Source organism: Hypomesus transpacificus, chromosome 23 (genome assembly GCF_021917145.1).
Source record: "Hypomesus transpacificus isolate Combined female chromosome 23, fHypTra1, whole genome shotgun sequence".
Classification (NCBI taxonomy): domain Eukaryota; kingdom Metazoa; phylum Chordata; class Actinopteri; order Osmeriformes; family Osmeridae; genus Hypomesus; species Hypomesus transpacificus.
The window spans coordinates 18357176-18373971 of NC_061082.1; the positions used below are offsets into that span (position 1 = coordinate 18357176).

The 16796-nt window shown below is 44.1% G+C and overlaps 2 protein-coding genes across 4 annotated transcripts in view; one reads left to right on the top strand and one right to left on the bottom strand.

Moving 5' to 3' along the window:
• The window catches only part of LOC124484958 (butyrophilin subfamily 1 member A1-like), a 49377-nt gene that overhangs the window by 14995 nt on the left and 17586 nt on the right, over window positions 1-16796 (top strand). The gene's annotated exons all lie outside the window — the stretch shown is intronic.
• Window positions 588-11752, bottom strand: LOC124484959 (butyrophilin subfamily 1 member A1-like). The gene is made up of 9 exons (XM_047046121.1): window positions 11598-11752; window positions 11003-11365; window positions 10619-10900; window positions 10261-10377; window positions 9774-9797; window positions 9380-9400; window positions 8800-8820; window positions 3751-3771; window positions 588-1350 (listed from the first exon to the last, which is right to left on the bottom strand). Exons 1-9 carry the CDS (start codon window positions 11725-11727, stop codon window positions 818-820), a joined length of 1512 nt encoding a protein of 503 aa, XP_046902077.1. The 5' UTR covers window positions 11728-11752; the 3' UTR covers window positions 588-817.

Consider the following 16796-nt stretch of genomic DNA (forward strand, 5'->3'; position numbering starts at 1 on the left):
TCACTAAGTTGAGTTAGCCAATCACAGAGTTTGCTACATTGATTGATTGACCTTATAGAATGCCATTTGATCTTAAGTTTATATAAGTCAGTGCATGTGTGATGGTTGGCCATCACTCCTGCGAACGACCTGTGTGGAAGGCACCTCCTTCGTTGAGACTGATCAGCAAAGCTTTGTTTATGTAATTGTATAGTCTAAATAAATCGTATTGAAACCATATCCCTTGACTATTCAGATCTACACAGTGCCACTCGAATTCTTCCATAACAAGAGGGAGGGTGGAGGGCGAGGAGGTGAGAGGGAGGGTGGAGGGAGAGGAGGTGAGAGGGAGGGTGGAGGGAGAGGGAGGGTGGATGGAGAAGAGGTGAGAGGGAGGGTGGAGGGAGAGGAGGTGAGAGGGAGAGAGGGGATCACACTAGACACACACAGTGTATATTTAAGTGGGTAATACTGTCATATTACTGGTTATAAAGGTAGTGTTTCCAGTGTATGTGTGTGTATGTGTGTGTACACGTGTGTGTGTCCATGTGTGTGTGTGTGTCTAGGGCCACTGGGTCACCAACAAACACACAGTATGTCTTCTATCATCCTGTATAAAACATCTTTATTTCTCCTTATTTAGTCACTAAGACACTATTTAGTTCATCACATTCAGTGGAACTGAGATCAAAGACAGGATTGTTGTTTGTCAAATGAAAACAAAACAAACATTCTACACAAATCAATATACAAACTTTCCGGGATATCAAGTCCAACTGTATACAGTTCAATCTTCAGTAACATCTATGTGAGCATAGTGTGTGAGAGTATGTGTGGGCTATTCTACCTGACACAGGGACACTGAGGAGTCATAATCAACCCCAAACCCAGGATAGAGGGGCTCAGTGAATGTGTTGTGGAATGTGTGCAGGTGGGTCAGTGTGTCAGAGGAGACTGTGTAGAAGGACAGAGTGCCGGCCGGCCAGTCCAGACACACTCCTACTCTGTGGGAGCTGGAGGGGGGGACAGGTATGTCAGTTTTCTTATTATTGTGCCGGGCAGCGTAACTGTTACTACCACAGTACAGACTCCAGGACTTGTTATTTTGTCCAAGCAGACATTCATTACCCATTCCTCTCCTGCTGATTCCTTTATATGTCACTGCTATATAAACCAGTTCTCCACTCCACTCAGCCTCCCAGTAACAGCACCCAGACAGACCCTCTCTACACAGCACCTGGTGAAGGTCCTCAAATCTCTCTGGGTGATCAAGATACGGCTGCTCCTCTGTCCTTGTCACCTTTCTGTTCTCCTCAGACAGAGAGAGTTTTCTGTTTGCTGTGTTTGGGTCCAGTGTGAGCTCACAGGCATCTGATGGGGGAGACCAAGACACAATAGATTACTGATCAACATCATTCACATTAGAATGTCTCTCCTTCCCCCCCCCCCCCACCCATGTTGGGGGGGTGGAGAAGGCAGGGGAGGGAGAGAGGAGAAGATAGATAAAAGGAGGGAGGGAGGAATGGAAGATGAGGCGAGGGAAAGGTAGTAGATAAGAAAATGATTAAAAAGGAGAGGGGGGAGGAGAGGAGAGGGGGGAGGAAAAGAGCTGAGATAAGGGAGGAAGGAGAGGGAAAACACACACAGAGACTGGACCTTAGAGCAGACACTGGGAGAGGGAGGGGAGAGCAAAGGTAAGGAGGGGGGGGAAGGTGTTGAGGAGAAGAGGGGCAGTCAGGTGGAGGAGGGAAGAGGGAGAACTTCCCAGAGAAGTACACATCTTATCCATCATTCTGATACAGTGACCCATCTTTTGTGACAGATGTCCATGATCACCAGCAACAGTCCCCTGGTTTGTTACAGAGATTCTGCTGGACTTCCTGCTGTAATTGTTCCATCATAAAGGGAATTACGTTAAGTTGTGTTCTGTTCTTTCCACTTCTTCCACAACCAACGTTTTAATTCCTTGTAACATTTTCCCCATTTAATTTTCTTGTTCAGCTTTGCTGTCTGTTACAACTGTATTAGGTTCATAATTTCGTCTCCTGTTCTGACTGCAAAAGACTTGAGTCTGGCTTCTAGATGGAAATGATTCTGTGACGTTTCTTTAGTAAGAGCAATGATGGTCTGCTCATCCATGTTCCCAAGCGCTATTCACGCTGTGATGAGGTGTCTTATCCAGAGACGGAAGGTGGAGTTACCAGTGACATGTCCTCAGTACTTGCCAGGTAGGGTGGTGATTGTGTAGCCTCCACTGGAGGATCTGGACTAGCCTGTGAAGTCTCAAGTAGCAGCCTAAAGAAGTTCGATTCAAGCGTACATAGTACTCTTTTACTAAATAACCCAAACAATAAACACACAATCAAATATCTCTCCTTTCACTCACGTCAAGGCAAACGCAACAAAAGCGACGTTAATAGACACCAAGGATCTGCCCCGGTCCACATGGAAATAAAACGGCAGGTTGGCGGTTCAGGTTGACGACCAATTTTGAAACTCCTTGAGAGGAATCCGGGCTTTTAATATATCGGGTGGTTTTCCGTGTTGCGTCTGGAGGACTTCTCCGGACCACAAACTCCAGCACTGACTTTTAGTGTGAAACGCTGACAGAACCAGCAGAATTCAGGCCATTTAAAGTACCCGGATGGCGCACTGCAAACGGTCAAAAAATGCAGTGTAAAATGATGGACACTACTGTTACGGTCGTCGTTGTTTAGGGGGAATATTAAGGCTAAACCAGATGCTACACTAAACAGCGGCCGGCCCCAACAGGTGGAAAGGGGAAAGAGAAAACGGGAACACTCACCCTCATTCCAGTGGACTCCCACCCCGGTCTCCAGGACACCCCAAGCCGCCGTTCGGTTCGGCGGACAGCTCGCTCGCGGTGGGTCGGGTCGATCAGAATATAAATGTTCGGTACATTAAGCACACACTTGATGTACCGACATCACTCTGAAGGTTCCCCCCTTCTTTCCACCATCCGTGAGTTCAAAAACAGTAAACTCCTCCCCTTAATTACCCGGGGCCCAATCAGGACACCGTTCCACCCCCCTTTCCAATCACCACCATGTGCAAGGCCGCCGCGCCACTAAAGTGTTATATTTAAAAGTTACTTTGAGAAAGGCCAATAAACCTCCCTCTCACCCTGCCACTAGGCGTGCGCGTAACACTACTCACCCTAAAACAAGCGCCATCTTGGCTATGTAGCGGAAGAGGAGGAGCCCTTTTATGCAGCTTTTCTATTCATGGGCTGGAGAAAGGGGTAAACGAGGGACAAGAAGATGGCAAGAAGCACGTTCATTTTGGCAGGTGCCGCGAGCGTATTTGCCTCCGTCACTTCCGCAAAGTGGTTAACGTAAGTGTTCCATTTGAGACGGCACTAATCAGCGACGGAGTGCACTACAGATGTAAGTGCACTGTATTGCAGTGTACTGTTTTGCAGTGTACGTGTAAAGTGTTCGGTATTAGACACAGTCTCACTTTGACTCTCTGCTACGTGGCTGTGTCTCCATCTGTTTCTTACTCTGCCGCCATTGATTCTGTGAGCACTCTACAGGAACCACTCCCACATTGACGTGACACTGACGTGTATTGGAAACTACGTTGTAAAAAGACATCTGGAGATCAAAAATACTGTTTTTCTGTCCTGACAGTTCAGTTAAATCCACTCTGCAGGAATCCTTCTAACAGTTCCACCACGCTGCACAGCTGTTCTACCATGACAGTGGTGCTTCAACATCATAACATAGTGATAAACTGGATTTTACTTACCAATCTCATCCTTGAACTGAACTGTAAATAAAGTGAGATGAGAGACAGTGAGAATCAGACATATGAACACCAGAATCTGAACAAGAACTTGGATCTATAGCAATCATCTGAACCAGCACCCTACCACTAATGACGACACTAAACAGTCCTGACCCTACTCCTCAGTCAAGAACTACCAGTGTGAACAGTAGGGGTCAGCACAGCACAAAGATATGAATGGAAAGACTGGAGATTGTAAATAAGGCTTTCGGTCCCATTTGTGGCCAATTTTCTCAACTTTTCAGAAAAGCGCTGTGTGACGTCAAGTGCCTTTTTGACAGCTGACCAATCAGGACGAGGAGAGTAGGTACGAGTGTGCCTTCCCTAGTAACCTAACTTAGTTACCAGGCTAGGGCTCGGGCTCGGGCTATGGCTATGGCTATGGCTATGGCTATGGCTAGGGCTATGACTAGGGCTATGGCTATGGCTAGGGCTATGGCTCCTCAAATGCCAAAGCTAAAGCAAGTATTGCATTTTATTCGCCATACTAGCTAGCTGTCGATAAGTAACTAACGGAAAATAATGGATAATAATGTATCGCTAGACTATATGATTCCCGTTCAGGTTACAAAATTCTCATCAGAAAGGCGCTTGACGTCACCCAGCGCTTTTCTGAAAAGGCGTTCAAAAGGCACTGAAGGCAGCGCTTTTATCTGAAAAAAGAAGTCAAGCGTGAACGCGGCCTTAACTAATGCTTTTATAGCCAGAGAATGTCTCATATGGGTGCTTTGGCCACTGAGGGAAAACTTGGGAAACTCGATCAAAGAGTATGGGAGTTGAATCTGTGTGCGTGAAGCTGTTTGTCTAGAAATTGCGGAATGGAATTCTATTGCTATGGGTATTCTCCCTACGGATGAAGTGGAACGGATTTGATTGTGAAGCAATGCAAAGATCGCTGGACTAGTAGACCAGTCATGCACTAATATTTTGATCGCAAATGTGGGGGGGTCCAAACAACTTTTTTAAAGTGAGGGGGACGCGACCCCCCCAAGTTACATTGCGGCGATGCCCATGCCACTACCTGAAAAACGTTGGTCTAGCCCTACTTCGCTCATGCTAATGCGCTGGGTTGAAAAATATGGAGTTAGATTAGTTTCATAATTCAAACAAACAAACGCAACACGATTCAAACAAACTTACCACGATCCAAACAAACGTAACACGATTCATACAAACATAACACGATTCAAACAAACGTAACACGATTCAAACAAACGTGACACGATTCACAAATGTATTTCGTGATTCTCAAATGTAACGCGATTCACAAATAAATGACCCTATTACATTCGTTTGCAACCTGACAAACACAAGTTATGAATCCCTGCATTCGCTCGTGTGAATCCCTGCATTCGTTTGTGTGGATTTTTGGAACTTTCCTGACGCGCTTAGATTCACAAATGCATTTTTTCTAAAAGATATCCTCTGCAGCCTATCAGATGTCTCCAATTTTAGCACATCACCGGAGAATGTCTAATATGGGTAAACGGGCTCTGCGTTAGCCTAGGAAACACGGAAAATGACTAAACATAAATCCAGCCATTCTCAACCATATTTAATCACGTATGATCATCGGTTTAATAAGATTAACAAGCAACATTTCACCTACATGCTACCAGACGACATTGCTCGTGATCTGAAGGAGACGATGTCCGTCATTATGGCAGGTTGTTGAAGACCACATAGACACGTTAATGTGATTGGCTAAAATTGGAAGAGACGATCTGATAGGCTGCAGAGGATATCTTTTAGAAAAAATGCATTTGTGAATCTAAGCGCGTCAGGAAAGTTCCAAAAATCCACACGAACGAATGCAGGGATTCACACCAACGAATGCAGGGATTCACACCAACGAATGCAGGGATTTGTAACTTGTGTTTGTCAGGTTGCAAACGAATGTAACAGGGTCATTTATTTGTGAATCGCGTTACATTTGAGAATCACAAAATACATTTGTAAATTGTGTTACGTTTGTTTGAATCGTGTTACGTTTGTTTGTTTGAATCGTGTTATGTTTGTATGAATCGTGTTACGTTTGTTTGGATTGTGTTAAGTTTGTTTGAATCGTGTTACGTTTGTTTGTTTGAATCGTGTTATGTTTGTATGAATCGTGTTACGTTTGTTTGGATTGTGTTAAGCTTGTTTGAATCGTGTTGCGTTTGTTTGTTTGAATTATGAAACTAATCTAACTCCATAGAAAAATGAATATGCCTATTATAAGAATCACATCCAAATCGAATGACATTATCTTCTCCGGCCAAGACAACAACATCTTTCTCTGTTGCAACGTTCCCCACTCAGCTTCTACGTAAGTTCGCATGCTGCAAGTTTTCAGGCAATGATAAGCGCTCTGATGATTTGTATGTTAAACAGACAATATTTTTAAAGGTCACATGAAATGCTGTTTTTGGATGCTTTTATATAGGCCTTAGTGGTCCCCTAATACTGTATCTGAAGTCTCTTTCCCGAAATTCAGCCTTGGTGCAGAATTATAGCCTCTACGAGTAGTCCCACAATGAGCTTTCCTCAGAACGCGCTGTTTCTGTGTCTGTAGCTTTAAATACTAAATGAGGAGGAGAGAGGCTGCACCATGCACTAATGTTTACAGTGGATGTATCGCAATGGCTCGTAGCCCCCGTTGCTGTAAGATGCCTCGAATTTGCCCATTCTCATCTGATAACACTGGTTTGCAGAGCTGTACACTCAGTCATTTCAATGTGGGGAAAGGCAGATATCGCGCGCGCCATAACACCAACAGCAGAACGTTATCCACATAACAACGAAGCGTACAACACTGCGTTACAGAATGTGTATTCACACACATACTTGATGCTATCAACCTTTACATTAGCGACAGTACCTCAGCTGATAGCTGCAGAGCTAATGTTTCAGCCAGATTCTAAGGGTAGCAAGCTACAGTGGGTAAACATATAGTAAGCAACAAAATGATATAGCGTTAGTTGACTTACTTGTCCGAGGTCTGTAGCTGGACCAAGGAGTACTGATCCAGAATTTAATTTCAGACGGTCAGCAAGGCCAACTTTGTATTGGCTCAAGTTAAGGAAACAGTGGTGGCTGAAATGTTTGGCGCAGACATGCAAAACTTTGAGAGGTTGTGTCGGCGCATTTCCAGCAAAAATAAAATTAAGATACTGGTTGTGCAGAGGCTCCTTGTGACGTCATAAGGAGCAGATTTTCAAACAGCGTTTGAGCCTTCATTTCTCAAAGGCGGAGAAGAACACCCAGGGCTTGGTTTACACCTATCGAAAATTCTCATCAATGTTAAATAACCTCCTATAGTGAAGTTTTCATGTCATGTGACCTTTAATTTGTAGTACATTGTAAGAGATACTAAATACCATCGGCATTCGGTTACAACAGGACTGGTGATACGAGTCTTATTATTAGTAGGCTATTAGCGGCTGAATCTGCAATGTCCAACAGCCATTGAGTCAGATCGCAAAAAAGTTGCGACCAAAGAAAATTTTAGTCTGGGACAGCCCTAGAGACCACACACATGAAGAGAAACAATCCTAGATTTTAGCCATTTTGCTCCTACAGTGTGTGGTGTGCCATGATTTGACAAGACAGCACACACAAAGATTTCCAACCAGTGTCCCAACTGTTACCACAAGAAATCTCGCAAAATCTGTCGAGATTTAAGAATAAGCATGGTGGACGATATGCAGGAAGAAATTGCGATGATAGTGTTTGGAATGATTTTCACAGAAAATTCACAGAAAAAAAGAAAATGGTTTGCTGTTGCCACAAATCAATTCTATTTAACTTTGTGCTGCGCCATGACTCAGTTTGTTATGCTTCTGTCTTCTCTCAGCTTGCTTTCTGATTGGATATCGTTTCATTTCACGTGATAAACTCGGCGTTTGTCCTCGGGGTTGCCCCCACACATCAGGATTCCTGATCGCAAATATTCAACATGTTCGCGATCGGGGCGCCTCCGACTAGCCTGACGTTGTCATACTCATAATTCTAGTCAGAATATGAGTCTGAGAACTCTCCGTTGGGCTTTGACTACAGGGCGTGTTTCAAACGAGCCTGGAAAACAAATGCCTCTTCGCTCAATTGGATAGATCTACAACCAATCAGAGCAACAGAGTATGTGACGTATGTTAAGCACCGCATAGTTGTTGTCAACAGAACTAAACTACAAGCAGACTTGAAGTATGCTTGAAGAATGAATACAAACGATTTTTGCCTGTGTTGTAAAATTAATTTACGGGTAGGGAGAGTACTTGTTCACACGGTCAACCTTTTTGAGCGAAACAATAAAGGGCAATGCATATACAAAGTTCTCCGTTTAGGATTACAACTCCATCGGGGCCAGCTGATAAATTAAACTTTTACCGAATCCCGTAGGAAGGACGGCAAAAACATCTTTTCCATCGACAAATGCCTTGATTGCGTCTCTCTGTTCCTCTTTCAAAATTAATGCGCTGTCGATGTCTTCTAAAACAGACTCGATGGCAGTATCATAACATCCCAGATCTCCAGCGGTAGCCATGTTTGTTCAAAACGAATTCAACTTAAGCGCTCTTTTGTGACGTGGGTGATTACGTTACTGTTGATCATCTGTCCATCATCGTATAAAGCCCGCTCTGGCAATTTCATTGGTTCGCCCAGATTCTGGTTTTCTGTAGTTGGTCCCCAATACGAGACCCTCCAGACCCAATTTCCCGAACAAATTTCTTTTGGGCGGGGAGAAGTTGGGCTGGCAGCCAGGCTAGCCTCCGACGTCCTTCCGAGCAGATTCGGAAGGGGCGAAATCGTCCCGATTATCCTGTAGTGTGTCCCCAGCATAACTGTGTCTCTAATGCGGACACACTACAGGATCATCGGTCCGATTTCGCCCCTTCCGAATCTGACAGTTCCATCACGCTGCACAGCTGTTCTACCATGACAGTTACATTTAGTCATTTAGCAGACGCTCTTATCCAGAGCGACAGTTGTGCGTCAACATTATCATATAATGATTAACTGGATATTACTTACATTTCTTATGAAGGAGCTGACCTGTAAATGAAGTGAGATGAGAGACAGTGAGAATCAGACATGAACACCAGAATCTGAACAAGAACTGGGATCTATTGTGACCAGCTAAAACAGCACGTTACCATTACCTACTCGCCCTCTAATGACGACACTTAACAGTCCTGACCCTAGTCCTCAGTCAAGAACTACCAGTGTGAACAGTAGGGGGCAGCACAGCACAGAGATATGAATGGAAAGACTGGACATTATAAATGAGGCTTTCGGGCCCATTTGTGGTCAGACCAGAGATACTGACATGAAGAGATACAGCAGTACATCACTGTTCTTCATGCTTTGTAACAACCATGTACATGTGACAACCTCTTCAACTCTGTATGACATCAAGATATCAAGGTCTTTATCAGTGTTCAAATAACAGCTGAACAAGAGGAGACATTCCTGAACAGTCTCCTGTCCTGACAGTGCAGTTAAATCCACTCTGCAGGAATCCTTCTGACAGTTCCACCATGCTGCACAGCTGTTCTACCATGACAGTGGTGCTTCAACATCATCATATAGTGTTAAACTGGATATTACTTACATTTCTTAACAAGGAGCCGAACTGTAAATTAAGTGAGATGAGAGACAGTGAGAACAGAACAGAATCTGTGTACGATCTTGGATCTATAGTGACCAGCTGAACCAGTATCCTACCACTACCTACTCTACTTTAGTGACTGTTCATCAGAAGTCTTTTGTTAACAGTTGTAATTTAACACCATTGTACAGCTTACCTTAAGACCACTCTGCAGTAACAACTGATGTATAATCTGAGTTTACAATGAGTCAGATGGTGTTTAAATGTACAATGTTATCTGATAAGAACATACACTGACCTAAAAAATTAGCCTTTTAAGAATATGTTAACCTTTCTATACATGCTCCTGTCCTGATAGTGAAGTCACTTCCCTCTGCAGACTAATGGTGGTTATTACCTTTCTGGGCCTTGAAAATCGTCTCTGCAAAGGAAACACAGAGGTGGGAGAACACAACCGTGAGAACACAACCGTGAGAACACAACAGGGAGAACACAACCCTGAGAACACAACCGTGAAAACACAACCGTGAGAACACAACAGGGAGAACACAATAGGGAGAACACAACAGTGAGAACACAACAGCTGATCACATGTAGAACATGACTCTGAAGAGGTCAGATATAGAACATGACTCTGTAGAGGTCAGATCAGATATAGAACAGGACTTTGTAGAGGTCAGATATAGAACATGACTCTGTAGAGGTCAGATATAGAACATGACTTTGTAAAGGTCAGTTTAGATATAGATTATGACTCTGTATAGGTCAGATCAGGTATAGAAAATGAATCCACACATGGATCATCTACACGCAAGACTTGAGATCTGACTAATGGATAGTTGAATGGAACATGTCTGTCAATCTTGTATTCCTCCATCATTTACCTTTATCTCTATGTCTCTTCACCAGGACACAGATGGCTACAGCTGATGCTAAGGCACAGACACCAAACACCACAGCCAAGGGCACTTTCCAAGAGTGATCTTGATAGAACAGCTCACCTGAAACATGCATGTTTAAAGCATTGCTTATATTTTACAATTGTTTACACCTAGCGCTGCAATGTCTGTCTATCACTATGTATATATTGGTTTTGAAGTGTAGAATGTTGTCCTGTTTGTTGTGGTGGTTGTGTGATGTTGTTGTTCTTCCTCTCTTATTCACTAGTAGAAATTCCCACGGTCCCAGAAAATCCCAAACCTTGTGGATTCTCAGAGGAAGATGTGAGGCTGAATAACTCACCAGGAACATCAATCCATGCCGTCTCATCTCTCTTCATGTATTTCTGTTTAACTCTACAGTTAAAGCGGTTTGTATCTGTCTTCTGAACAGTGACCCTCAGTTTGAGTGTGTAGAGTCCCTCAGAGTCTGTGGTCGTCTCTGGAGGATCAGCAGAGAGAGAGACTCCTTCACTGTCCTGCCACTCCACCTCTGGTTCAGGGTACCAGCCTTGTGTCTCACACAGCAGACCCATCCTTGTCACTCTGTGTCCCTCGATAGAGACCACTGGATGAGATCCTACAGCTACAAGCACACAGATACAAATTCAATCATGTTATTAGAAGGATGGACTTGGTTTAGGCACAATAGAAAGTTACCAAAACTCGACTTGAAAACTAAATTCACCTTTAACATGGACTTCAATGTTGGAATCATCATACCATTTCGAGGTAGGTGACATAACAAAACATTTGTAAGTTCCTTCATCAGTGCCTCTAACCCAGAGCAGCTTCAAGGAGGTGTTGCCTGTCTTCAGTTCCTCTTTAAACAGAGCTGTTCTTGCCTTGAAGGAGGGATTCTGATTTTCATTGTCATCTCTGCCGTCTTTGTAAAGATGGATGTTGCGTTGGTCTCTGTCTACTGAGAGTTTCAACCACTCCACCGTCCAGCCCTCAGCACTGACGCTGGGGTTGACGTAGCACGGCAGAACTAGACTTTCACCAGCCACAACAGTGATTTGCTGAACTGGAGTAATGACTGTACGAGTAACTGAAGAGAAGAGAACAGATAAAGAGTGAATCTCAGAGGACAAACATCCTCTCTCCTCAACTTGCTCTGGTCTGATGGAGGCCTGCAATCTAGTTGATCTGCATCACTTAAAACTGTTACTATCAGTCCTACTATTAACTATTACTATTACTATTATAGTGTACCTAAAAGACAAAACTTTACAGATAGCTAGATGGTAAAACACACGACTCCATGACAGTGATTTGTTTACCGCAGTTTGCTGTGTGGAGCAGTAGGAGAATCCTCCAGAACACACAGTCAGGCAGGGTCAGCATCATTCCTGGGAACAACATCCAGAACACACAGCCAGGCAGGGTCAGCATCATTCCTGAGGACAACATCCAGAACACAGTCAGGCAGGGTCAGCATCATTCCTGAGGACAACATCCAGAACACAGTCAGGCAGGGTCAGCATCATTCCTGAAGACAACATCCAGAACACACAGCCAGGCAGGGTCAGCATCATTCCTGAAGACAACATCCAGAACACACAGCCAGGCAGGGTCAGCATCATTCCTGAGGACAACATCCAGAACACAGTCAGGCAGGGTCAGCATCATTCCTGAGGACAACATCCAGAACACAGTCAGGCAGGGTCAGCATCATTCCTGAAGACAACATCCAGAACACACAGCCAGGCAGGGTCAGCATCATTCCTGAAGACAACATCCAGAACACACAGTCAGGCAGGGTCAGCATCATTCCTGAAGACAACATCCAGAACACACAGTCAGGCAGGGTCAGCATCATTCCTGGGAACAACATCCAGAACACACAGCCAGGCAGGGTCAGCATCATTCCTGAAGACAACATCCAGAACACACAGTCAGGCAGGGTCAGCATCATTCCTGAGGACAACATCCAGAGCACTCACTCAAATATCTTTTTCATAAACTTTCATGGTCAATACGTCCAGAAATGACCAAAGATACATTAAAATGTATTTAAAAATAAAATGCCAAATAACTTAATTGTAAGTGTATCAAAATAAAGCACAAATACAGCAGCCACAACATAATGATATACTACTGTGTTTTTACATTAAAAAAATACTCAAAATACTTATACAAGGGAGCATTAAATCACTTGACCAACCTATCTACCGGCCTATTTGATCTATTGCTTCACCAGTACACTAATACAGTTTAAAGTAGACAACGTTTGATAGCAACAGCTTTTCTCTGCTTACAAGTCAGGCAGTGAATCTGACATGTGCATTCAGTTGACAAAACAAATATCCCTGTGATAACCCAGATGGAGGTTAGTTTTAAAGTAACAAACAGTTTAATGTTTAACCCTTGTGCTGTCTTCAGGTCATTGTAACCCACTGTCGTGTTGCCACAACTTTACCTAATACAAAAATAAAATGAAGCATTTTATTTTAACCTTCGCGCTGTCTCAGGGTCATGTGACCCCCTGCCGTGTCGGCGCAACTTTTCCACTTTTTACAACAACGTAGATGCGTTGGGGAGGGAATGTGAAGGGGGGGTATATGGGTATACACGTTATATCACTAGTTACCACTAGGAGGAACCCTCTCACTGTCTCCGGGTCGTTGTGACCCACCACCGTGTCACAACAATATTTCCTAATACAAAACCCGAAGATGCTGCAGCATCGGTAAAACTGGCCTCACCGGTCTACCAGGAAGAGGAGGAGATGTCAAGTCTGCCCTGTGAAGGACTGTAAAACGTTCACCGTTTGTCACGGGTGTAAGAGGCATGTCTGCAGCGCCTGTTACCATGTGTACTGCCCCACATGCCCCACATGCCCCACATGCCCCACTGCCCCACATGTCCCACTGTCCCACTGAGCGGGGTTTCGGCCAAGGGGGGGGGGGGGGGGGGGGGGGGGTTACTCCTGGACGACAAGGGGTGTGTACAGAAGACAACAACTGAGTAAAGTGAACAAGAGGGGTTTGCTGAAGTCAGACAGTGCAACCACAGAATTGTTCATTGACAAAACAACATTTCAGAGGTACAGAGCTACATTTTGGAAAAGGGTCAGGGTTCAGTTTAAACACTGTGTATCCTGGGATCAATTATACTGATAAAATTGATTCATTTTGAAACACATACTCTCCAATTCATCATGACAAAAGCATTATTTATTGGAGTGTCACTCATTTGGTTTGAGTCATAGATTATAAGGTGAACAACACAACTAAATCTCTTGTTTCTAACCCTAACCACGATGGAGGTAATCAGGTGGAAGAGAGCAGGAGGGAGATACAGGTGGAGGTAGTCAGGAAGTATGACTGCCCCTCTGCCTCCCCCTCTCTCTTTTTCTCCTCCTTTCTGTACAGATGCTCCTGTACCCAGTCCTGATCCTTCTCTCACCTCCCTTAATCCCTCTGCCTGCTCACTCTCTCCCTCTCACTCTCTCTCTCTCACTCCCTCTCCCTCTTTCACTCTCTCCCTCCCTCTCTCTCTCTTACATTTACATTACATTTACATTTAGTCATTTAGCAGACGCTCTTATCCAGAGCGACTTACAGTAAGTACAGGGACATTCCCCCCGAGGCAAGTTGGATGAAGTGCCTTGCCCAAGGACACAACGTCATTTGGCACGGCAGGGAATCGATCCAGCAACCTTCTGATTACTAGCCCAACTCCCTCACCGCTCAGCCATCCGACTCCCTCCTCTTCCTCTCTCTCTCTCTCTCTCTCTCTCTCTCTCTCTCTCTCCTCTCTCTCTCTCTCTCTCTCTCTCTCTCTCTCTCTCTCTCTCTCTCTCTCTCTCTCTCTCTCTCTCTCTCTCTCTCTATCTCTCTCTCCCTCTCTCACTCCCTCTCCCTCTCTCTCTCTCCCTCTGTCTCTCTCTCTCTCTCTCTCTTTCTCTCACCTCCTTTCTTAATCTCTCTTTCTGCACCACTCTATCTTTTTCCACTGTATAGTTTAGTTTTCGACAGCCTAGGATCTATGCTGTCAAACAAACACACATCCAGTATTTCAAAGGATAAGACATCCGACTAGGAATAGGGATGCTAATTTACTTAATCATAACCTATCCTGGACTGACAGTAAATCCTTCACCCTCCAACATATGAATAAACACCTTCTACTGACCTTTATACCATCAGCCTCCTCTCTGTGCTCCATCTGGTTCTGTGTGTGTCTGACAGTAATGCTGACAGTCTGATCACCTGTAGTGCTGCCTTGTACTCATCTGATCCCAACATTAAAGACTCCTCTTACTGCTGTTGTTATTGTTACTGTTCATGGAACGTTCTGTAGATATCTGAATGTGTCACACCCACATACATACCTTCACACACACACTTCTGTTTGGACCTGTTGATCTTGTTTGGAGTCTTATTACTTGAACTGATTTTTGTAAGGATACATGCATGCCAAAACAGGATGGGAGAATGGCAGAGGTTTGAAGGAGAGAGGGGGAGGTGTAGAAGAGGAAAGAGGAGGTAAAGGAGACAGGGGGTGAGGAGGAGAGCGGGTGAGGAGGAGAGAGGGGCAGGAGTAGAGGAGGTGAGAGGAGGTAAAGGAGACAGGGGGTGAGGAGGAGAGAGGGGGAGGATTTGATCCTGGTTAAGGCACGTTGTGACTCGCACTTTAGATGTAATTTTTTTTCTAAACCTGAATCTTGATTGGAAGGAGAGAGAGATACAGAAAAAGAAAGAGAATGTACACTATGTATATGTGTGAATTAAATTGTATCAGTGTAGCTACTGTATATATAAATATATGTTTGTAGGTGCGAGTGGAGGAGAATGTAGTACACCACTGTGTGGTGTCTGTATTTATGTGTATGTATGTAGGTTTATATAATAATAATATTATATGTGTATGTTTGTAGGTTTGCTCTATTTATACTGTGCAGTATTGTGTTTTATGAATATTTGATCTATAATATCTTAACTTGCCAATAAAGCACTTAAAATGTTTTGATAAAAAGTGAAAGAGATAAAGAGGAAGTGAGAGAGAGAGAGAGAGAGAGAGAGAGAGAGAGAGAGAGAGAGAGAGAGAGAGAGAGGGAGGGATAGAGTGTTTTCCATTACTGTGTGTGGAAGCACTAATAAGTGGTTCACAATGCAGCCATGTCCTAGTGCTACCCCCTAGTGGTACTACAGGACACTTGTCTCATTAAAACAATGTCAAGACTTTAAAAGTGTTTAAGTCCTCAATGTGTTTCTTCTGGTATTAGTCACCTCTTCATGGGCTGACAATGCAGTTAAAGCCACTCTGCAGGAATCCTTCTGACAGTTCCACCATGCTGCACAGCTGTTCTACCATGACAGTGGTGCTTCAACATCATCACATAGTGATAAACTGGATATTACTTACCCTTCTTTAGCTTAAGACGATCTGTAAATGAAGTGAGATGAGCCACAGTGAGAGCAGAACACCAGAATCTGAATAAGAACTTGGATCTATAGTGAGCAGCTGTAAGGGCACCCTACCACTACCTACTGTACTCTAGTGACTGGGCACCCTACCACTACCTACTGTACTCTAGTGACTGGGCACCCTACCACTACCTACTGTACTCTAGTGACTGGGCACCCTACCACTACCTACTGTACTCTAGTGATTTGGCACCCTACCACTACCTACTGTACTCTAGTGACTGGCCACCCTACCACTACCTACTGTACTCTAGTGACTGGGCACCCTACCACTACCTACTGTACTCTAGTGACTGGGCACCCTACCACTACCTACTGTACTCTAGTGACTGGGCACCCTACCACTACCTACTGTACTCTAGTGACTGGGCACCCTACCACTACCTACTGTACTCTAGTGACTGGGCACCCTACCACTACCTACTGTACTCTAGTGACTGGGCACCCTACCACTACCTACTGTACTCTAGTGACTGTTCATTAGAAGTATTTTGTTAACAGTTTTAATTTAACATCACTTCACATCTTACCTTAAGACTACTCTGCAGTAGCAACTGATGTATAATCTGAGTTTACAATGAGTCAGATGGTGTTTAAATGTACAATGTTATCTGATAAGAACATGCACTGACCATCTCAAAACATTAGATATATAACATGACTCTCTATGGGTCACATATAGAACATGACTCTGTAGAGGTCAGATATAAAACATGAATCTGTAGAGGTCAGATATAGAACATGACTCTGTAGAGGTCAGATATAGAACATGACTCTGTGGAGGTCAGATATAGAACATGACTCTGTGGAGGTCAGATATAGAACATGACTCTCTAGAGGTCAGATATAGGGAGTCAGATGGCTGAGCGGTGAGTGAGTCGGGCTAGTAATCAGAAGGTTGCCGGATGGATTCCCCGTCGTGCCAAATGACGTTGTGTCCTTGGTCAAGGCACTTCACCCTACTTGTCTCGGGGGGAATGTCCCTGTACTTACTGTAAGTCGCCCTGGATAAGAGCGTCTGCTAAATGACTAAAGGTAAATGTATAT